The sequence below is a fragment of the Gavialis gangeticus genome, unplaced genomic scaffold (assembly GCF_001723915.1).
Source record: "Gavialis gangeticus isolate Ggan-Ray unplaced genomic scaffold, GavGan_comp1, whole genome shotgun sequence".
Taxonomy (NCBI): Eukaryota; Metazoa; Chordata; order Crocodylia; family Gavialidae; genus Gavialis; species Gavialis gangeticus.
Window position 1 is genome coordinate 2,571,961 of NW_017728992.1, and position 24,001 is coordinate 2,595,961.

The 24,001-nt window shown below is 44.8% G+C and overlaps 1 protein-coding gene across 3 annotated transcripts in view; it reads right to left on the minus strand.

The window, feature by feature from the left end:
* The window catches only part of FHOD3 (formin homology 2 domain containing 3), a 783,635-nt gene that overhangs the window by 264,621 nt on the left and 495,013 nt on the right, over nt 1–24,001 (minus strand). For all 3 annotated transcript variants that reach the window (XM_019520693.1, XM_019520685.1, XM_019520696.1), the window contains exon 7: nt 10,196–10,290. In XM_019520693.1, the coding sequence (XP_019376238.1) occupies nt 10,196–10,290 (95 nt within the window). The remainder of the gene's footprint in view (nt 1–10,195; nt 10,291–24,001) is intronic.

The following is a 24,001-nucleotide window of genomic DNA, read 5'->3' on the forward strand; positions in this document are numbered from 1 at the left end:
CTGCCCACCCACCACCATTCCCCCCCCACCGCCCTTCCCCCATCCTCCATCACTGCTTCTTTACCTGCGGGGCTGGAGTCAGGGCCGTCTTGTGGGTGAGGGTGAGAGTGCAGTGTGTGCTGCCTCTGTGGGAGTAAGCAGGGTTTGGCACCATGCAAGCACAACAGGGGCAGCCTGGAGCCAGGCCAGATACAGTGAATTGGTACGCACCTGCCTGCAGGCCAGATGAAATCACCTGGGGAGCTGGATCCAGCTCGTGGCCTGTATTTCGCCCACCCCTGGATTAGGCTGTCCACCGGCCAGATCCACGTTAGACTGGGCTCCACACCAGCCAGACCCAGTCTTGCACACTGGGACCAGGCTATGCACTGACTGGATGCAGCCCCATGTACCCGGATCAGGACCAACACTAGCCAGATGAAGCCTGATGCCAATCATATCCAGCCCTGTGTGCTCAGATTGTGCCCTGTACCAGCCAGTTCTAGTCCTGCAAACCCAGATTGGGTCCTGCACCAGACAGATCCTGTGCTGGCCCAACCCTGTGATCTAGCATGGAGGGCCATGTTGTCCAGCATGGGGGGCTCTCTACAGGTCCAGCAGTTAGTGGCCTCCTGCTGCCAAAATAATGCTATGACTGCTCCCCTGCTGCCATATTTTCAGGCTTGTGGGGAGTCTCATGAGCTGGACGACATGGCTCCATGGGCTGGATCTGGCTTACAGGCCAGGGGTGAAGCACCCTGATTCAGATCTTCTCAATTAATTTTCCTTACAAATAGCTATTGATACAATGGGTAGCTCAATTCTGTATCTCCCCCCTAAGGAATGTAACTGTTTTAACTACAGTGATATTTATCAGTGTAGGACTGGACTGACAATGTCCTCTGCTGTGGATTGATTTTGAAGCCCACCTGTAATGCAACAGTGTTCAGTCAGCAGCATGCTGCCTATCTGCTATGTAAGGCAGGCCAATGGGAGCACACCACGTACTCTATCTTTGCTCCAATTCCAAGTTTATTGCAACATCCCGATCCTTATCTTCAAAGCCCTAATTAAATACAATGCAAAATAAACTATGTTCATATAACTGTAAAATTACAAATGCAGGGCTTCATGCAAAGGGCAAAAGGAAGCTCCTATTGACTTCAATAGGCCCTTAACAGACAGGAAGTGTAATAGTCAAAGTTCCCACAGTGACAGAAATATGTTCAGAGGGTGCATAAACATCTGGATTTTAGTAGCAGTTTGGTGGTTAAATGTATATTACATTCTATGTGGGGTCAGGTCCTTCGCCGGCATGGATAACTATAGTTCCATTGAAGTCAAAGGAGCTTTTGCACACAGTAAATTATAAAATTAGAACTCTAGGTGAGACCCCCCCACACACAACTGCTCTGAATCTCTTTTGATACACAAAGGAGACAGAGGGGTCTGAAAGTACCAGATCCAGCCAAAGAAGAATTCAGAAACAGAATGTGAAAATGCATTGGCTGGTATGTGGTGTGGGAAGGGGTGCATATCAGAGCACAGACCAGGGACAAGTTGAGCATCTTCATAGCTTGCACAAGCCGTAGGGATCTAATGTTCCTCCAGGCTGCGAGCAGGGGAGAAGCGTAAGAGTATATAATAAATTACAACAGCTGTCAGAGCAGCCTAATTTATACTGGGTAACACTCCGACCTGCTGCAGTAAAATTAAAGTTACCACAGCTCCTTTTCCCTGAGCTGCAAGTTCTGAGCTCTATCTCTTGGATGTGCCGTTCAGTTGTCAATCCCTTAGGCATGCCCTTCCACCTCTCAGGCCGGCTTTCTTCACTGACAAACAGCAGCAGGAGAGAAAAATGCATCTACTTAGGAGACATTACTGCTGCACAGGCCAACCACCAGATGTACCCCTTACCAACAGAGGATAAGGAAACAAATACATACTGGACCTCCCTAACCAAACAAAAACTATATGATGCTTTAAGGTTTTCTAACTTTGTTAAAGCTGAACTGTTTTAAACAGAATCATCATTGACTAGTGCTAAATGCTTTATAAAGGACATGAGACTAGATTCTCATCTTACAATTTATTTACACAGAGGGCAAAAAATCTAGAATAGCATTTCTCCAGCAGCTCCTCATTTGAATACTGCTATTCTGCACATAAAAGAGCCCACTTTCTTAGTCCACATTGTAAGTTTATGCCAGGGGTTGAACTCCTTTCACTATGCCAGGGGTTGAGCTCCTTTCACTAAGGGGGACAAATTACCATGGTTTGGCTCTCCTGTCTCCAGCCAGCGCAGACAGAAGTGGACACTAGATAGCGTGTTCTTGCACTTGATAGAGCTGGATAAAATCTTGTAAGCCAGATCTGGCCCACAGGCCATACACTGCCAACTCCTGGGTTAGGCTAACCTTCCCAAATATTTTTCATGCAGAATACCTGTCCACCCAGGAAATAACTAGAAAACAAGTGACAAAACTTATCTTTAATATCTTAGTTCATTTTGCAATAGCTTCTCTGGTACAAATTCTGAGTAACTTGTAAAATCAAGAGTTACACAGTTTTACTATCATGTAAAAAACATCAGAACTAGCCTGGGGTGTCCCTCTAAAAGAACATGTAAGCTAAAACTGAATGAAGGCAAATTCCCATGCGTCAAGAAAAATATTCAGATGCACAGAGAAAAAAGAAAATAGTTTTCTGACATCCGCTTACTTTCCCTGCCTTCCTTGTCTATTCTGCACAGATCAGTAATTTTAACTATACAAACAAATAAGGATCGAGCAGAGTCCAAAATGATTCTGCAGAATATTTAATGCCTAAATTAGAGTTCATGCATATTGTTCTGGGTGGTGACCAAAAATTAGTCAGGCTCGCATTTCACACAAAATAATGCATTTCCTAACACTCAGGGAGAATTACCTGAAGTTTAGTTACACCGAACACACTTAAGTATGTACTTGAGATACAAAATGTGTTTCTTTCTTAAAAACTGTACAAGAAAGGTACATCATATTTTGGGTGGCAATTTATTTTTGAGATTCAGACTTAATTTAAATTTTATTATTCCTTGCATTTCATCTCCTCCATGTCTTTCCTCCACTACTTTGAACCTGTGTTCAGTATACATCTGTAGACCATTTTCTGTGTGCATTTGTACAGGTGTCTAAAAAAACCTATTTGACAAAGAGAAAATATCCTGGATGAGCTGAAGTCAGTGATTTCAAGATGACAAGATAATGTATAGAATAAAATCCAAAATCATTTATCGCATTGACATCAGTGAAAAAGGGCTGAAGTAAGTGGGATCCTGGTTTTTCCTGATAAAAAAAAAATTTAAAAAAAAATCACAAATTCCCTGATAAAAAAAAAAAGAAAAAAAGAAAAAAAAAAAATCACAAATGCTCTAATAAAACCCCCAAAATCTGTGATTAAAATTAAGGGTCCTCCACAGCCCTCCCTGGCCCTGCTGGTGCCATAGCCCTCTGGCACAGCTCATGCCTCTCACTCCCCCTCCCACAGCACCCACAGCCTTGCTGGTGCCCCTCGCCCCCCACCCACAGCTCCTGCTCCCCACAGCTGCCAGGGCTACAGACTTGGGTCCGCAGCCCCCTGCCCCCACTCCCCCCTGCTGTGGGGTTGGATGGGGGTGGCTCCCTGTCACTGCGCACACTCCCGGGGGTAAGGGGTACCCACGCCTCTCAGATCAGTATGCGGAGCAGATGCAGGCTGCGGGATTGGGCTCCCACCCTGCTTCCTTCCCTTGGGGCCTCCGCAGTCCAGCAGGTGTGACCCGGCACAGCAGGGAACAACAGAGCTGTACAAAGAAGCTGCTCACCACTGCGAACTCTGTGCTGCACTGGCAATGTGCCTCCTGTGCGTGTGGCTGCAGTGAGAGCAGCGGTGCAGGGTTGTGCCTCTGAAAGCAGAGGTTCGCGCAGGGGGTACATTGCAAGGGCAACGTAGAGCTCACAGCTTCTCTGTGAGGCTCTGCTGTTACCTGCCACACTGGGTTGTGCCCACTGGGCTGCAAAGACCCCACAGGAGCCTAAGTGTGCAGCCCGTGCCCACCCTGCACACAGATCTGGAAGGTGTGGGTCCCCCCCTTGCCCCTCAGGAGTGTGCATGGAAGCAGGGAGCCAGCCCTTCCCCTCCCCTGGATGAGCCACGCAAGCCCCCATCATGCTCCCTGCCAGGGCCCTGAAGCTGTGCTTTGTGGCCCCAGGCCCCAAGCCCCATGCACTGCTTGGCTGGGCAGCAACCCCAGCCCTGCCCGCTCCCTCCCCTCCCTCTCTCCTTACAGAGGCCTCAATCCTGCCCCACCATTTACCTATGGGAGCTGCTCTCCCAGCTGCCTGGGGCCATGTGCATGGTGCCCCCTGCCTGACCACCCTCCACCGCTCCCTCCCAACTCCGCCAGACTTCACGGAGCTCAATGCAAAACTGCAAGATCCACAAGCTTCTCTGGTAAAATAAGAAATCCACATTTGCCTCTGGTAAAAGGTAACATCTATGGTTTACTCCGTTTTTCTGTGGGAAACAGAAAACCCAGATCCCTGGTAATGAATGGCAAGTGATTAAATGTATGGAGATGTAGATAATGAGGCAGCTCATGGACATGCAGCTCAAAGAATATGACAGCTGTTGGATATGGTAGGTACAGAGGATTAGAACTGAAATAGAGATGGTAAAAGCTGAAGACTCTGTTTCAGGAAGGAATTCAAGATTTCAAAATGTAGCTTCTTTTTTAACCAGAACAAAATTTTAAAACTCCTGCGTTCTTTGCAAAGGATTTAAAAAAATATATGTTTTAGATATACCCAAAATAGGGGGTATTTCAATGTCACCAGAGCTTTGTTTTGTTTTTCCTTCCAAAACCAAAGATTGGAAAAACTGACATGAGTTTGGTAAAGTGTTTCAATTTTGACAAACCTGAATTTTCCAACAAAAAACGGTTCAATTGAAGCTTCCCCTTCCCAAATGGGAAAGTAATTATTACAATATTAAACCTATTTTCATAAAAGGATAAGGTATGAGAGAGAAAATCAAGTTTACTTTTAAGCACTTACTTAAATCAATTTCTATTCAGAAAAGCACATGAGCATATATTTAAATTTAGTCAAAAGCAGAGCAGAGGACTGAAAAGGCTTGATTTCTTGCTCTAACCAGACCATATTTGGCTTTCCATATTCTAGATCCTAAGTAAAAAAATCACCTCTCAGGACATTCTCCAAATCTAACTAAGTCTTTCCATTAATCTCCATGACTTTGAATTTGCCTCTTAGTGGTACCTTCTGCTTATGTGCACTTCCATTTTAAAATCAGTAGGATACTTCTGATACTTCTTAATCAGTCCTGCCCAAAGTCTTTTGGGAACTTTGTAGACTCACTATCTCTCCAGAATGCAAACCAAGGCTGCCTTTTAATATCAATGGAACAAAAGATTCATACAAAGCATAGGAAATACCAAATAGCTAAGATTCATAGTTATCCTTACAATACTGAACCCAGACAGAAGCAAACTGGAAAAAAATTAAAACAATATGTGAGATATAAATCTTTAATTAACCTTGTTATATCAACCTAGGCCTAGCATTCCACTCAGTTTTCTGAGGTTACTCAGCATCACTTCGAAAATGGATTACTTTCCATTAAAAACAATGCCAAAAACAGGTTTTTTTTCCAGATCTCCTGGGGGAAATTAGAGAAACCTGGATCATCAAATGGGAAAAATTTAGTATCATCAGGAATACTCACAGATGGGAAGAAAGTGAAGCTGTGCTACAGTTCTGGGAACTCTTAATACTGTCTTATAGACGAATTCTAAAGTCTGAGGTGAACAGAAACAAATTGTGGATTTACGCAGCAAAGACACCTTTGTAAAGTTTTCTTCAACAAGTGTTGCCATAGTGCTCTATATGCTTCTTTTATATGTCAATTTATGTAAGCATTGATTTCAGGATTAAAAAACTGCATTACAAGGACTGATGACTACTTTAGTATATGTAACTTTTAGCCAACTATGGAACACACCAAGCCTCCTGGCCTATACACATGCTTGGGGGCAGGGGAGGAACACTTTAATTAGAGCAACTCCAAGAGCAACTCTAATTAAAGTGCTCAGGGTGTCTCATGTATCAGCATCCCCACATTTCAAAATGGCTGCAGGGGCACTTTATCTAAAGCTTATTCGGTGAGCTTTAAAGTGCCCCCACCTCCATTCTGAACCATGGTACAGTCATGCTCTAGCAGACTCGGTTAATTGAGTCTGCTCTGATGTGCTATAATTACACCGTGTTGGAGCAGCCGCCACACTCATGTATAGGCATCACGTTTCCAATGTCATCTAATATCCAACTGAACTCTTCTCAGTGATAAACCCCACAGAGCTCTAAAAGGGATCCTACTCCATCTCTAACATGTTTTATGCCCCTTTACAACCAATTTACACTATGACACAAAACTTACAACAAAAACTGACAACATCATTCTGTCCGTGACAAGGTTATGTTGAAATTTCTTCAAAAAGACTAAATAAAATCAATGTTCCTATCAAAGCAACCTTTCCAATCCAGTCAAACCTAGAGTCTGTTTAAGGATTACAGCAATGTTCCTGTTGTCTTCAAAGCTGCTGGGTACATGTACAAGTCTTTAATTTCCGCACAGAGCATGAAATTATACTCAAATAAAGATGGAAGATACTGGGCTGCTGGCACAGAACTGAGAACATCCAGAACATTTAAACCAACAAGTAGGGGGACTTTCAAAAGATACAAAGGCCAGATAGGTTACTACATCCATTGAAAAACTGTAGGAATTTGTGTCTGATTGGCCATTTGGTTTGGACAGTTTCCTTCTTACTTACTTAAAATGGTTCTCAAGATTATTAGATTCCAAATCTATTATTTTATATGCTTGTGTAATGATGGGGAACAGACTGCAGGGAAGACATGAGAAAAATAAGATGGGGAAAAAGGTAAAATTGACAGGAAAAACAGAAAAAAGTAGTGTCAGCTTTAGCAATACCTTCTGTTATTCCCTTATACTTGTACAGGTTTCCTAACACTAACTTTTTCTACCTATTGTATTTCCTGTCACCAGTAGAGGTGCTAGTGCTTACAGGCTAGGGTAATTTTAACCTTTATGCCCTGTAACTCTGTTCAAAATTGGTCTAGACAATGGAGTGATAAAAGGCCAGCAGTGCAGGGACCCATCAACACATGCTCCAGTTTCCTTTGCTATGAGAGTTGGCACTGGAATACCACTAGCAATGACCGAAAATACCTAGTGTAAAAAACAAGCATAGAAAAGCCCCTGTATTACTCAAGGTGATGATAGTGTTAGAATGATAGTGTAGCCTTGATGGGCCAGGAAGTATGCAAGAGGCAAAGATTTTTTAGGGTGATGTATTTTATTGGACCAACTGTATTACTGAGATAGAGTTGGACAAGCTTTTGCATGTATGATGAGGGATGTCTTATATTTAAAAGTTTGTCCAACTCTATCTCAATGATGCAGTTGGTCCAATAAAAGATACCACCCTAAGAAATCTTTGTCTTACTCAAAGTGAGTAATGGAGGTAGATTAGGAGTACAAATGAATGCGACTGAACAATTAACCATAAATTTAAAACATGGAATTTGATAGAAAAGATTTCCAACGATAATACTTCACACATCTCCCCTGAAGGACTTATGCAGTATTTAAAAGCAAGAAACAGTATGCTCCAGTCACCAATTAATATGCTGTGCTAAATACACTGTATACCTTGTATTTCCTTGCTTTGTTTTGATACCTTTAGTGTCTCTTTAGTAATGCTACCAGTCTTACTGTTTGGTGGGATGTTTTTTATAATCCTTTGCTGCAGAAAAAGCAGAAGCTTATGGGATTCATTTTTCATGCAAAGTCAAATCCACATTCAAGTACATAAAGCAGCTGTCACATCACACATTCTGCTAGTGAACTTGTCATACCTTCTATTAACTTTTGGCACAGACACAGTGTCTTAGACTTCTTCCAAGGCAGTCAAATAATAATGAAAAAAAAAGGTATCTTTGATGCTACCTGAAACCAAGCTCTTCAATGCACATTGTCTGCATTTTTCTAGGAGCAGGCACTGAGCCAGGGTATGGAGATAATTATTTTGTCTGACTCCAGGGAGAGCAAGAGAATCTTAAAGGCAGGCTCATTATAGCAAAGAAAATCTAGACAGCTCATTTAATCCAGAAGGTAACAAGATTTCTCTTTTCCCATTGCAGTATCTTCTGTTTTTTTCCTGCCTGCGTTCCATGGGACACCAGGCCCTGAACCTTGCACATACTCTGGCATCATCTCTGTAGCTGTGACTAATATTAATACTTCAAGGAACTAAGAGGCTATGTAACATGTCCAGCAAATTGGGGAAAAATATACAGGAAACGAAGAGTTCCTTCCTGATCTTCCATCCAACCATGAGCTGTTGTTATACCTTAGCTTCATGAAGCCTTACATTTGACAGTCCTACCTAGTATCTTTTTTTCCATAAGTACAGATATTATTTGCCATCCCAAAGTGATTCAGTCCTCATAAAAACCCAGACACAGTTTTTCCCCTTGATAATTTTGCTAGTGCTTTACAGGCTCAAAAGGCCACTACGACTCAAGGTGTATGCATGTTCACATGCATGGGTGTTTGCATCTGTGTTACAGAGTTATTCCAAAGGAAAATTTTCCTGTAGGCTCACCATCCAAAGAAAATTTCTGGAAATTTCCCATCATTCCCAATCTGGTTCACAGCTCCACCAGCAATAGGAACTTCCAGATCCCCTATAAACATGTGCTGTTTTAAATACCGTATCCTTTACGCTTGCTTGACAGGGGCCTCTGAGGGCTCTTACACATTCCTGACTTCCTCAGGGGTTGAAAGGTGGGAGCAGTAATACATTTTATAGCCCGCCAGAGTGGTCTGGCTATGTTCCACTCATTACCTGGCCATTTGTATGAGAAGATCTTCCAACATAGGGCATTGTCCTATACACTTAAACCACTTCCTATTGAAGTAAATGACAGTCCTTCCATTGACTTGTATCTGGTCACATATAGGCAGGGAATATTCTCTCCCTTAGTTCCCGCCTCCTTAAGTCATAGAACTGTATTTCCTCTGGGTCAGGAGACCCTAGACAGAGAGTGTCAGGATTTGTCACACTGTGAAAAACAATTCTCTCCAAATACCGCCCTGGGAAATTTGAGGGCCTGAAAAAAAATGGCTGACTAAAGAAATGCAAACATCTGTTACCTTTCCTTTAAAAACATGGTAATTACCTGTGTTATGAAACACCAGGTCAAGCGATATCACACACTGGAATCCTGAATAGATATTTAACTGATTTTAGAAGCCTAGCCCAAAATTTGGTGAGGTCAATAGAGAGGGGTTCTAGTTGATTCCAGTAGGCTTTGCATCATCCTTACCTGAAACACTTTACATCACATCTACAGTCTTTCCTCCAGACATTGGGTCACTGCCTACAACCTGGGTCTGGTTCTACTTCTAGTTAGGACAGTGCCAAACCTTTTATGAATCTGACCATGATCAAAATTAGGGAGGCAGACATATAAGTGTCTGAGCATTTTTTTCAGTTATGCAGTTGCAGGAAAGACACCTGCATTTTCCGGTCTGCTTCAGCTTAGACTAGGGACACTTTCACTTGGAGTCCTTATGTTAGGATTGCATGTTTTTGTAAAAAATATGCTCTAGTTCAACTAGAAGTTTTTCAGCTAAACACAGCTGGCTGTACAAAGGAATTACTGGGTGAAATCTTTGGCTTGAATTATAAAGGAGATCATCTTAAATGACCAAAGAAGTTCCTTCTTGCATAAATATTTACAAATCTATTAAACCTGGATGCTGAGCAAGACCCATAAAAGATAAAATGAAAGTACCAAATATAGCAGAAAGGACTATATTTCAACTGCTGAAGTCTTCTGATTAATTACTTTGCTTCACAAACGTCAAGGTCTGAATTCTGGACACAGTTATTTTTCCTAAATTCCTTTTGTTCTTTAAAAAGAAACTGTATACATCTAGCCTAAGCAATCAATACTAAGGTGCAAATCACTTAACTAGAGAACCCATCCTACCACCAAATTTAACAGTTACTGCACAAGCACTGAAATACAATATGTTTATAAAATATTGAAAAATGTATAAACAAGATATCTTGAGAGCTTCTTACCTTTGAGCCAATGAGAGTGTAGAGCCATTGGATGGTTTCATTATGATTTATCACTCCATTCATCCCATCTACATACAGCATAATCTGACCCAAAGCTATAATAAAGAAGAGAGGCAAAAAATACAATAAGACCAAGTGAAGATTTATTAATATCCCAGTGCTCTGTTGCAATTCATTATACTGTTTCTATAGGTCACAAGTGTGCATGGAGCTTTATTAGCAAAAGACAGAGAACAACAGATAATGCTGAGGTTAAACTGAAGTAGCTCTACAAACTTTGTTTGGAGTCACTGCAGTTCTGCTTTGATACGATCAGTTCCATTACCTTAAGAGGGCAACTCCTTGCCAATATGAGCCAATGGGGCATTCATGTCTGCAACTGTTAAGAAATGTATTGGAAATTTTAGGTTTGGAATCCATGTAGGTGGATTAAGATATTTTGTGACTTAGGATAACCATTGTGTTTGCCAGAAGAATGTTACCATTTCACAGTGGCATTTTATGAATTATCAAATGTTGAGTTCTGGTGAAGAAACACAAGATAACAAGACAAATGATCATAAGGTATTTCTTGTTTATTTATCTTATCTGTTTATGATAATTTTCTATAATATTGTAGTAAAACACTGTACTACACTGTGCTATGCAAAATGAATAAAGTCCAGCTAATGAGATTTTGTTACAGTAAATAGCTGGTAAATATTTGTTGAGTAAAAAAGAAAGTTAGATATTTTTCATACAGACTATAAAGTGCTACGCTTAGTAAAAAGTGGATTAACAAAACTCGTCTCCAAAATGTTCCCTGCTCATTCTCTCACTATGGAACAGAAGAGTCATACAGGCTTGGTTGAAACAGAACAATTTAAAGCAGGGGTGTGCAACCTTTTTGCACGTGGGGTCAGATCATGAACTTTTTATCACCCAGTGGGCCAGCAGGAGTGGGTGTTTGCACAGCCTGTCCAGTCTGGCTGCAGCCTGGGGGCACAGGGGTCAAGGGGTGCCGCCTGACCCTGCCGTGTCCTCCCTGCCACCTGGGGGGCCTCAAGGATGCTCCCAAACCTGTGCACCTGGGCTCAGCAGCCAGGGGGACATGTGGGGACTCTACAAGGGGGTGCAGGATGTGCAGGGACACGCCCCTGCTCCCTCTCCCCCGGGGCAGCCTGAGCCCGAGCCCAAGCAGCATAGGTCCCTCCCTCCCCGAAGCCCGTAACTCACCAACCCCAGCATGAGATATGCAGGTGCAGGGGGATGCGGGGAGGCGGGAGCAGTGCCAGCTTTCCGTCCCAACAGACACAGCAGCGGTGGCAGCAGCATCACCCACAGGCCCAGCCGCAGCATCCCTCCAAGCTGGCATCCGCGCCCCCTGCGCCTGCTGCACTGCGACCTGCTCCAGCCCACGTGGCTGGCGGGGACCGGCACAGGGCGGGGCCAGAATACAAATGAGGGAGGGGCAGGGCTAGGAACAGAAACCCTGCAATGTGGGAGAGAGGAGGAGCTGCCAAACAAATGAGGAAGGGAGGGGTGGGGCGAGGAAGAGACACCGTGAAATGAGGGGGGAGGGGAGAAGCCTCACCGCATTGGAAATGTCAAGCTGACGCAGTGCATGTGGGAACCTTGTCTCTTCCTCAGCCCTTCAGGAGCCATTAGGAAGCTGCTGAGGGGCTGGGGGATGGCAAGGGGTGGGAATGAAAGTAAACAGTGTTTACTTTTGTTTCCCGTTGCAGCACCGCGGGCCACAGAAAATGTCTTGGCGGGTCACATGGATGGCCCCGTGCCATATGTTGGACAAGCCTGATTTAAAGCAACTGTAGCAGGGAGCCAGACAGCTCTTACTTGAAAGGAGAAGCATCAGGGAAGGGACAAGGCTTGAAAGGCATATAATCAGGGCCTAAGAAATAGTGGTCAGTCTGGCCTGGCAGGCAGCAGGGAGAGAAATTCCTGAGCAGAATGCCTACATGAAAAAGACTGCCTGGCACTTGAACTGCCCTCTGGACCACAAGAGGCTTTCAGCTCGCATGGAGTAAGACCCAGTGTTGGGGTATAGCCAGTGGGCTTATGTGTTTGTTTAAGCTTTACACCAGGGGACAGGATGTGGCTATAAAGGGTGATGAGAATCCATGGAGGGGCATCTGAGGGGTGCACTGTGGTTTATACCAGGTCACCTTGGTGCCAGAGGGACATGTGTGGTTTTAGAGCCATGCCAGGGGCTGGGGCTCAAGACCAGGCAGGCAGAAAGCAGAGAAAGGCAAAGCCTGCAGGCCCAGGGGCCCACAGCCCAAGAGGGGTGAGATCAGGGCCAGGGGCCACGGCTTGAGAGAGGTGAGACTGGGACCAGGGGCCCACAGTCCAAGAAGGAGCAAAAGTCTGGAAGTCAAGTATGGCACAGTGGACTTAGGCTGAGAGGGATCCAGCCAGATAAAAGGGGCTGAAGTCAGGAAGGCAGAAGACCCAACAAGGGTATGGAGGTATGGGGAGGCCTGAAGTCATAACTGGTATAACTGGTAACATCTGCAAGGCATGGGCATAAGTGTATGGGTGGAAAGAGACCACAAATAGCTCTTAAGGCAATACGTGCCTTGGGGTTGGGCCAGGAGGGCCAACCTAATGTTTGAGGGGCAGAACTGGGGCCAGCAGGGGCCAGGAGAGATGTTCTGGCCAATGGACAGATGAGGACTCCTTCTAGGACTGTAGGGCAGCCTTCCTTTTTCCAGATTAACTAATTAGATCAAGGCATGGCAGAAGAGAGAAATGGGAAGGTACCCATACCCACAGAGCCAGAGTTGGGCAGGAGCTATGTGTCCACCAGAGAACATCATGACTGCCCTGGGGCCCAAACCTGCTACTGTAATATATTCAGTGTAATCTATAGTTAACAAAATTCAAAAGCTATTAGAACACTTTTGCAAATGAGTGCATTATATTATGCATAGGATTGTAGAATCACAGGGAAGTAGAGATAGAAGGGACCTCACAAGGTCATATAGTCCAGCCCCCTGCTCAATACATGATCATCCCCAATTGAACCATTCCAGCCAAGTGTCTTTCTAACCAATTTTGAAAGTTTTCAAGCATGGAGATTCCACAGCTTTTCTAGGTAGCTTGTTCCAATGCCTGACCAGTCTCACAGTCAAACAGACCCTTTTAATCTCCAGCCTAAATTTCCCCTGCTACATCTTGAGGCTTTTGCTCCTAGTCCTGTCTTCTACAGCCTCAGAGAAAAGCTCATTTCTATCCTCTCTGTAATTACCTTTTAGGTATTTGAAGACTGTTATCAAATCCCCCCTCATTCTTCTTTCCTCCACACTAAACAATGCTATCTCTTTCAGCCTTTCCTCATAAGTCTTGCCTCCCAGGCCCCTAATAATTTGTGCTGCGCTACACTGGACTCTTTCCAAACTGTACACATCTTTATTGATGTGTGAGGCCTAAAACTGGACACAGTACTTCAGTTGAGGCCTCACCAGTGCTGAATAGAGAGGAAGAATTAATTCCCTTGATTTGCAAGAGACATTCCTGTTAATACAACTCAGGATGTTGCTGGCTTTTTTTGGGCAACAAGAGTACACTGTTGGTTTATATTTAGTTTGTAGTCTATTATAACCCTCTTTAACTTGCTAATGGGGATGTTGTGGGAGAATATCAAAAGCCTTGCTAAAGTCAATGCATTTCACATCCATTGCACTTCCCTCAACCTCAGAGCCTGTCATTTTATCACAGAAGGAAATTAGGTTGGTCAGGCAAGACTTGCTCTTGGTAAATCCATGTTGACTGTTTCTGATCACCTTATTCTCCCCTAGGTGCTTAATAATGGAGGTGCTTCATAATGGATTCCTTAAGGATCTGCTCCATGATCTTTCTTGGTAAGAAGTCAGGCTGAACGGACTATAGTTCCTTGGAAACTTCTTCTTCCCCTTCTGAAAGATAGGCACTAATATTTGCTTTTTCCAGTCATTTGGGACCTCACCCAAACTCCAGAAGTTCTCAAAAAGAATAGCCAATGGCTCCAAAAGTAACTCAGCCAATTCCTTCAGTACCCTTGAGTGCATCCCATCTGACCCAACTGACTTGAAAGCATCTAGCTTCACTAAATAATCCCTAACTTATTCTGCCATTACTCTAGCCTATTTGTCTCCTTCCCTATTGTTGCTGCCAACTGTACTTGACAGCTGGTAGCTCCCCCTATTTGTGAAAACTGAAGTAAAAGGACATTAAATCCTTTCAGCATTGTCTGCAACTAGATTGCCTTCTGCATTCCATAAGGAATCTATGGAATCCCAGGTTTTCCTCTTACTCTTGACATACTTGTAGAATCCCTTTTCTTGTATTTTTATGTCCCTTACCAGCTGCATCTCTGGCCTTAAATGATCCCGTAATTTAAAATACTGTTCTACTGACCATTCTATTTGAAGAGAGATGCCCATGTGGCAACAACAGGAGTCAGGCACTTAACTGCATTGGAACTGAGATTTAGGCTTCTAACTACCATTATCTGTAGTAAATCTCCTATTTGGTTTATTGCAAATGCTGTAACGGACCATAAAGCACCTATATATTAAAACTCAAATTCTCTCAGAAGGTGAGTGATAAATACGTCCAATAAATGAAAAGAGATTAAAATTACACAGAATGGATAACAGGCTCCTTTTCAACATTTTCTGATGGGTATTAGAGAGAGGGGGAACATGGTTATCCAGCAGTAATCAGAGAACGGTCTTAATTCTTGTTTTCACTTCTTTTTGGTATAAAAAGATTTTGCCTTTGATCAGCATGAGATCAAACCCATGATAAGGTCACCAGATCATTCCTTTCTAGTGAATTCCTTGGTTGGGGTGAAGGGATTTAATTTGAATCTGAAACAAATGCAAAACAAATTTGATTCTTGGCACATGCTTTCCCAATTAATAAGAAAAAAAAAATCAAAGACAGCAAAGAGTCTGATTTTAAAACAAAAGCACACACAAAAAACAAGACAACTTTTCTGCTTATGCTCAAAATTGATTGGGTGTCTAGGTGAAATCTGTGCTACAACACTTACCAGATTTTTAAATATGAGCGGACATAAAAACACTGGTTTAGGGCACATTAACAGCTCCCACAAAAAGCCGCAACAAGATTCAAGAGATTCTTGACAATTTTCATATGCTACCGCAAAACTTCTTTTTTTCTTCTTTTGTTATCGGATGCTGCCCCAAGGATCTGATGGTATCTGTTTCTGCTATAAGAAATTTCTTTGGGAACTTGGTGGAAAATTACAAACACATGAAAGAAAAGCTACTAGACCTTCTGTTGCTGTTTAACCAACCCACAATTGCAGACTAAAGTTTTACAGGATATAAAGAATATTACACACAATCTTGCTGAGCACTTTAGGTAAATGGTATGCTTTCAGTGGTGCCACATTGCATAGAAGTTGTGATTGCAAAGATTATCTGTCACACATCAAATTATCAGTTGCTGCCAGGCCTTAAAATGAAGCTCCATACTGTAATTGTTGAAGGGCATGTTATTTCTTGACTACAGGGAAGTCACAGGAACAAAGGCAAGAAATTAGGATGGGGGTGATTTTTCTTGAGGATGAATACTGAAAAGAGGCAGCATCTGTATTGCTTCAACTGGACTTTTGGATTGGCATACACAGCTGCTGCCTTAAAAAAAAAGTTTAAAAAATACCTGCATGTTAAATCCCGGTTAGAAAATACCTGAAAACTGATATAAATAAGTAAATAAACAAATAAGTGAAATGACACTGCTTCCTCTGGACTGTCCTGCATCAATTTCCAAAGAACACTATGGCTAGGAACATAAATTATACATAAACCAGTATAGGTGATCAGAAGCCTGTTAAAATTTGTAACACAACCGAAGTTCAGTGCACATAAACCACTATCAAAATGGCCAAAACTGGTTTAAGGTAAACCTAGATGGATGTAGTGTCAGACTGATTTAGGCTAAATCAGTTTATTGAACTTCTGTTCCAGATCCCCTCCAGATTCAAGTTAACTCACAGTTCCCCAGAATTCCAGGATGCTTTGCACCTCCCCCAGAAGCCACCCCCCACCTTGTAGGATGGCTCAAGCTGTCTGCTCCAAGCCAACAGAGCAGGGAGATGTTCTCTAGTGCCCCCTGGCCTCTGGCCTGAGCCACCACAGACATGTGGCTGCATTCCCAGAATCAACAGTAAATTCACTTGCTTATTGGTTCAATCTATGCAGCTTAGATTAATGTGCAAAGATTGAATCAATTCAGCGTTGCATTTTTTGACTGTCTGTACTTAGCCTATAAGCTAAAGCCTGCCCATATGGCATAGTGGTGCTGAGGAATAAGTGAGAATACCTGAAAAGAATAGAGTGAGAAGGCCAAAAGAAGAACACAGTACCCTAGGGAAGCAGTTAATGGATCTGCTGGTACAGCCAATTTACTTTTGCAGTAACACCTGTTGACAGCAAGAGCTACTAACCAGCAACATTCCCTCTGGGAATAATTTCCCTACCACGCATTGAGAAAACATCTTTTTAGTATCTTAGCTAGCAAATAATGCAAATACTCCCTCAGAGCTGATCTGAGTATTTGCATTATGGCATGTAGAAATACATTCACATTAAGAAAACCTGTTATTGTGCTATAAAGGGTGAAGAGAGGGGGGTTTAAAAACAGGGGCAGCCTTAATTTGGATTTTTTTTTGCTTTTGCTAGTCTAAGTCGAATCCTTAATCTTATTTGAACACAGTCAATGAATTTACCCATTGCTCCTTTACTTTTGAGCGGAATATTATTGGATTTCTTAGGCAAGGCTTAAGATGGGAAAAGATGGATCAGCCAGGATTTTCACAGATTTTGAAATACCACAGGTTTATGAAAATGTCTGAAAAAGCCTACCAATATTGGCACCGAGATGTTTTGGACTACATGTAAGTAAGGTTAACTTGACCAATGAAGAAACAGTTGGCACAGAATCCTCACCAGGTTTTTCTGAAGTTTATTTTACTAAAAGCCATCTAATTTCCCACCCACAGTTTCAAGCTTTTCAAAGCTGTTTCCTGCCCATAGCATTCAACTGTGTTAAGCTTCTCTGACCTGCAGCCGCATCTGTCTACTCCAAATTTGCACCAGAGTGAATTACGCAGTGGAACAGTGGCACTAGGGGTCAGCACAATGCTATTTTATTCCTACTTCCTCAGAGTCAAAACACCATTTATCAGACTAATACATCTTCTGACTATGTTTATTTAAAAAACAAATGGCTGATGGGCAAATTCAGACCTTAACTAAGCAGGCTCTACCCCAATAGAAGTTTCCGGAACAAATTCACACACACACACACACACACACACACACACACACACAAAGACAGAGAGACAGACAGGTGCTTACAGACACAGACGCTCCCCCCCTCACAGGCCGCCCCCCTCACCCACTCATGATCAGTCTAAGGCAGCTCCCTGCCCCCTCCCCATGAGCTACCTGCTACTCCGTTGAGTTACCTGCCCCAGCTCCTATTAGATTTACCTGCAGAGAGCTGCTGCCCGGGTGTATCCATGCAGCTGTACAGATGTGTAGGGCTGGGCAGGGCGAGGAGCACTGCACCATGCTTCTGCGGGCAGGCAGCAGTGGTGGGAGAGGTGGCTACGGGGGATAGGGGCTCAGATGAATTTTGGGGTGGCCATAGCCCCCTAAACCCTGGCCTCCCCCCCACTGCCTGCCTGCAGAAGCACAGCCAGCACAGCACTCCTGGACCAGCCTGGCCCCAGCTCCAGCCCCACACCCCTCAGCCCCAATGGTGGAAGGGCCCTGCTCCCAGATCACAGGGAAGCAAATGCAAAAGCCACAGTTTTAAACTTGGTGCCATTTCTGTCCCTGTGCTGGGAGACAAAAACAGTTTAAAACCATGGCTTTTGCTTCCCTCCTGATGAGGATTCAGGGGACCTGAATTGGTAGTGGCCCCTGGGCCTGGATCCAGCTGGTCTGTCCATTAATCCACCTATGTCAAGAAGAAAGAGCCACTGTTTCTGGCCTGGCTGGGTTGGGGATGGATGTACAAGAACCAGAGCCAGAGATAAGGGAGGAGAGGCAGCTGGGGAAAGGGAGAAGGAGGTGAGGAGGGGGAGGGGGGTGGACGGAGTAGGCACAGGCATGGGCGGCAAGGTGTGGGAGGGGCTGTAGGGTATGACATATGCTCTGCCCATACCCTACAGTCTCTGCTGTGCTGCTCCTAGCCATGTGCTCCCTCCCCCATCAAATGAGGCACTTTGTGCCAGGGCAGGCAGGGCCTCAGTTCTGGCTTTGACCCCAAGTCCAAGGCCAAAGCAAGAGCTGCGCTTCTGCCTGTTCCAGGCCAGTATTCAAATCCAAGACGAGCCCCACCATGCTGACAGATGGAAAGAAAACCTTATCTTGGATTCAAGTAAATATGGCATGTCAAATACATGGGGATACTGAAAACAGGATATAATCCAGTATGGAAAGCACGGCCCTTGATGGCAGTCGATGGCAACAGCAATTAGTGGTAAGGGTAAAGGGAAGTGGGGAAGAGAGAACAGCCCTCAGCACAGAGCAGGGAGGGCTTAGGTGGCAGTAGGTAGCTTTGGAGGAAGAAGGGTGAAAGAGGTCACTGGCCCAAATCTTATTAGTTATGTCTCTGGTGGCAACCCACCTTTGGAGAGAGCTGTGCTAATTAGACCTGCCACTGCACTGCCACAGGCATTCAACACCCACCAACCCTACTCAGCCCAGCTCTGACCAGTATGTGGCCAGGGCAGATTCCTGGGTGCCCAGTGTCTGTGCTGAATGCTGATAGTGGGGAGGTGAGGTCCCTGTGCAGTGTGTGTTCCTGGCTCCCAAGTGTGCAGCTGGGCTGGAGTGAGACTGGATCCCAGTGCAGGGAACTGGTGCTCAAGCCTCATATCTGCTAGTGCCACGTTCTCTCAAGGCTGGACTGTTTGGAGAGAACAGCAGAGCTGTGGGATACATAAAACTACAATGCAGAGGGGGTGAGGCAAGGCTCTTTGCTGGCTGAACTACAGAGGCTGACAAATTTGCTGCTGATCCTGGCACATGCTTTCCCTCATTTCACAGGGTCCCATGCATTCGTTGGTGTGGGGTTCATAAACCAAATAGCAAGTACTTGCCAAAACACCAGGAGGAGGAAGCGGTTAGCTTGTGTTGTACTTGATCAGGGAACCATGCTAAAACTTAAGACATCATTTAATCCCTAGTGGTCAAAAGAATATGATTTTGTTACAACAAGTAGAAAAGGAAAGCACCATACATTTTGAAGCCTCTGTAGATGTGATATAGATGTCAGCAATCAAGGAAAACAATATTTGAGTCAACACATCTCACCTGAAAAGCAGAAGCTGACCTGCCCTAGTGCAAGTACATCTTCCAACATAAATACTTTCTTTAAATCTAGCAAGTCCACGCATGATGATAACGTGATTGTTGTTGAACTTTGAAAAGTGTATCATGCTGTTAGGCATCATCAGTCTTACAGAACCATTGACTGTAGTGTAAAAGTTAATAAAACAATTTACCATGACTTGGCTGTGCCTATAGACTTGACTTACAGGAAAACTAGGGCAAAAGCATTGAGCAAAAATATTTCAGCACAGTATTCAGTTAAGAAACACTTAGAATATACTGAGCCCCATGATCTGGATTTCTCTTTGGCAACTTATGCTTCAAACAGGGGGGTAACTAATAGGGCTGTGCAAAGCTTCAGATCATGATTCAAATTCAGAGATGATTTGGATGCTGAATCTATGAATCCAAATTGAATCACTGGAAGCTTCAGGCTTTCTGAATCGATTCAGAAAAGATTCTGCGATTCGGAGATTCAGTCATAGGGTATAATGGGGAATCAATGAAATATCTATAACTTTGCTGTCTTTTGGCTGATTCAGATGAAACTTACAGGGATGGTAGCCTCTATTGAGAGCATGATGCATGCTAAGTTGATGTGCGGTAAGCTACTGTGTTACCAATCAATCATGATTCATTCAGGGTCCAGCTCAATACACAGTAGCTAGCAAGGATAATGAGTTAATGAGCAAGGATTAACACCTACAAAACCACAAACTGAGGAGAGCAAAGAATCAATACAGAGCCGGGAACTGCTTCTGCCCCAAGACACACAGAGTCAGTTGCAAAGCACGCACGTCACTGTTTGTATTTCACCTCAGTTAGAGTGCCGTAAGCACAAAGTTTAGCACCCAACCCCTCCCACAATCTTAGAAAAGGCGCGAAAACAGTTTACCAGTCTGACGTCAGGGGGAGCGGGGGCAAGTCTTTAAAAGCCTCGCTGAGTCCACGCCATGGCAGAAGCCATTTTGGGACCAGCAGATCAGTCCCTTCTGCCGCAGTCTGGCCAACCGTGTCAGTGCTTCTCTGTCACCAATTGTCCCTGGCGTACCCCCTTCCCTGCGCACCGACCCGATTTGCGATCCGATCCGAGTAGTAGAGACAGAGAGTAAAGAGAGAGAGTCGCTGATTTGTTTTGTAAACAAACACCTTTAATCAAGCTGTACCTATGCACCTCATTCATCACTGTGCCTCAGGTCCTGACCCTGCAGGGCACAACATGGCATCACGAACAGGATGCCAGAAGGGAACAGAGAACATGGAGGGGACGCTGGTGAATCTCTGCCCCTGGAGGGAGGGTTCACGCTCAGTTAATGATTCTGATGAGCTCTGGGCTCACATCGTGTACCACCAGAGTGGGGGAGTAAGCCAGAAGAACAAAATAACTGGGTACCTCTCCCTGAAAGTGCCAGAGGGAAAAGAGTGGGCAGTAACCTTAAGCCCTGAAGCATTTGGGTGTATTATGCGATCGCCCACAGTCATTTACCAACCACAGGAGGCGACTGCAACATTAAGCCTGAGCAGAGTAAAAGCGGCAAGGGCCATTAATCCCACCCCGGCTCAGGAGTTCACCCGCTCTTTCAGGCATGTTAAGGAAGGCGGCGAACCAACCCCGCCTGATAAGTTTAATTGCCCGGGACTAGAAGAAGGGTCCCGAGGGCACGAGTTACTAATGCAGTGCCGTGAAAGTTTAGAATCAGACAGCTGCACGGCCGAAAAATGGTTGGGGCCAAAATGGGATAAGGGGAAGATAATCGATGTGTTGTTCCGCACAGTGTCCATCCCGTTACGTGAGAACAACGACCTCACATCCCAATTAAAAACAGTAACACAGATGGCTGTTGAACAAGCTGCAGGGCCAGTGCTTGAAAATGGCGGCGGCGGCGTGATAGCGCCAAAACCTGAACATGGCGGGAGCGAGGCGGAAGAGAAGGGAAAGCCACTCCCACCGATGCATGAACCGCCCACGGCGCCGACCGCACCAGCCCCTTATGTGGAAGGGGGAGGAGTTACCACTGAAACGGAAAAGAAAAGGAAAGTCTTTATCCAACCCTTCTATCCGGAGACTCCGAGCCATCACCACCCATGACTGCTTACCCTGTTGCTCTAGTTAAGCAAGTGGCCGATGGACAGGGAGTGACTCGCACCACCACCACATATCGCACCCGCACCCGAGTGGAGATGCAAGAATTACACAAGGAGTCAAAGATTAAATCCAATGAAACATTAATGATTTGACTAGGTTGTCTCGTCACAGAACATGGGTTGGAGCAACTAGATTTAGATGAGTCCTCCTACCTAACCTGTCAAGCTTCATGGAGTGGAGGACATGTTACTGATCTAACAGACGTAATGAATAATGTACACTGGAACATCCTGCTTCCATCCCTCGTCGCAGGACAAATCGATCACAAGTCCCATCTATGGCATGAAGGACGTCCACCAGACCCTACCGCCGAACAACTTTTGTTGAGTATTATAGGGACATCATATTGTACCTGGAATCCTAGAGTGCACCAACTGGGATTAACCGCAGCTCAGCGAAATGGACTGTGGCCTCATCGGTTCCTAAGAAATCCGGGAGCTGTACCAACAACCATCGAGGCAGTAGAAGCCTGTGTAGAAGTTTATGGAGGAAACCACGCCATCACCCTTCGCCTCCTTTTAGCCCCACTAGTCGGTCAGCCCGCAGGAAACATCCTGAGCCAACTCCCACGACTCCAGGCACTCTCAAGACCTACACCCACCACCCAAGTCCACCCTGCTGCCACCACAGACACAGGGAACTGGAGTGTAATGATGGCCGGTACCCCAGCCCAAGGCAACGACAGTGAACGAACGGGGCCTCAGGGGGCACTTCTTGAGCGGGCCATCCGGTTCGAGAGAACTCCACGAGAACGAGCCATGTTTGGATTTTTACTTGCGAAGTCCGGACTCAGCAAGTCGCAGCTCCGAGCACTCGGGGACGATGGACAAGAGAAACTGGCTGAGACATTGGGATTCCGAGACAAGGCAAAAAATGAGTAGCCGCCGCCGGTCGCCCCGGCGGCAATGAAGATCAGCGACCCTATTGTAGCATCAATGTACGACACCCAGATAGCCAAAGACAACCAACTACAGTGTGATTCCTATTAGATACCGGAGCTCAAGTTAACGTTATACAGTCGACTGTCCCTCATGTACTAACCTCTGGAAAAATCCTCATACAAGGCCTTAAGTCGATCGATCAAGTGCAGCGAGTCAAATTTTTTCCAAGCCACTACCCAAGAGGCCTGACAGCAGTACTCGGGGCAATCAACTTACTTGGAATCCCAGGAATACGAGCCCTGCAACTGAAAGAACAAGTCCTTCAAGCACTACCCGGTTCAAGTGTCGCAGATACACATGCCCAGACTTATCCGCCTTAGTCGTTGGCGTTACAAACCAATTCCAACAAAAGAAACCTATAGAGTCACTCTACTTCAACGTCTCCTAGATGAGGGTAAGATACAACAAGTGACAACAAGCACATACCTGTCAGCAGGATGGGGGATACCAAAACCAGGAAACCAAACAGCAGTGTGTCTTGTCACCGGTTATAGAGAAGTCAATAAAAGGTGCCACATTTTGGCCCAACCCCAGTCCAAAACCCTGTCACAAATTGTCCACGAAATGTCACAAGTACAAGCCAAAAATTGGGTGGGCTGTACAGTCGACCTAAAGGATATGTTTTTCTCGATCCCCATCAACGACGAAGAAGGCCTCCTCAACATGTGTATTGGGGGAAGCATGTACAAATGGAATGCGTGTCCCCAGGGTTATAGCAACTCTCCAGCTGTAGCGTGTTTCGAAATGAATGCTACTGTCCAACGGTTTATGATGAAAATAGGAGAGGAAGATCAAGATGTAAAGGTCTGGAACTACGTCGATGACCTCACTGTTATGGGCTTTGATCGAAATAAGGGCAAACAAAAGGCCAACCAATTAGTCACTCACTCACAGCGAGAAGGGTGGACAATTAACGACAAGAAGTCAAACCTTGAGCTGACCACATGCTTTCAGTTCCTGGGTACCACCTTTGATGGATCGACCCGCCAAGGGACAGCACATGATCTTCCCAACCAGCGGAACTGGAAGACTCACCCACCCCAGACACGTCAGGACTTCCAAACCCTACTAGGCCAACTAGTATGGCTTCGCTCCTACATACCCTCTCAACACTTGCCAGCCTTAGCCAGGATACAAACTCAACTGCGAAATAAACAGCAGAAGAAACATCCTTGGACACGCTGGGACACAGAAAAGCTAACAGACCTACTCACAGCAACACTAGAAACCTGCCTTGAAGCCTATAATCCGAGCGAACCAATACACATCATAGCAGGATACAACAGCACACATGCAAAAAACACCGAAGGAAAATTGATCCTTAATATGCACAAGACACTCCAGACTTGTCAATTCCGCTACG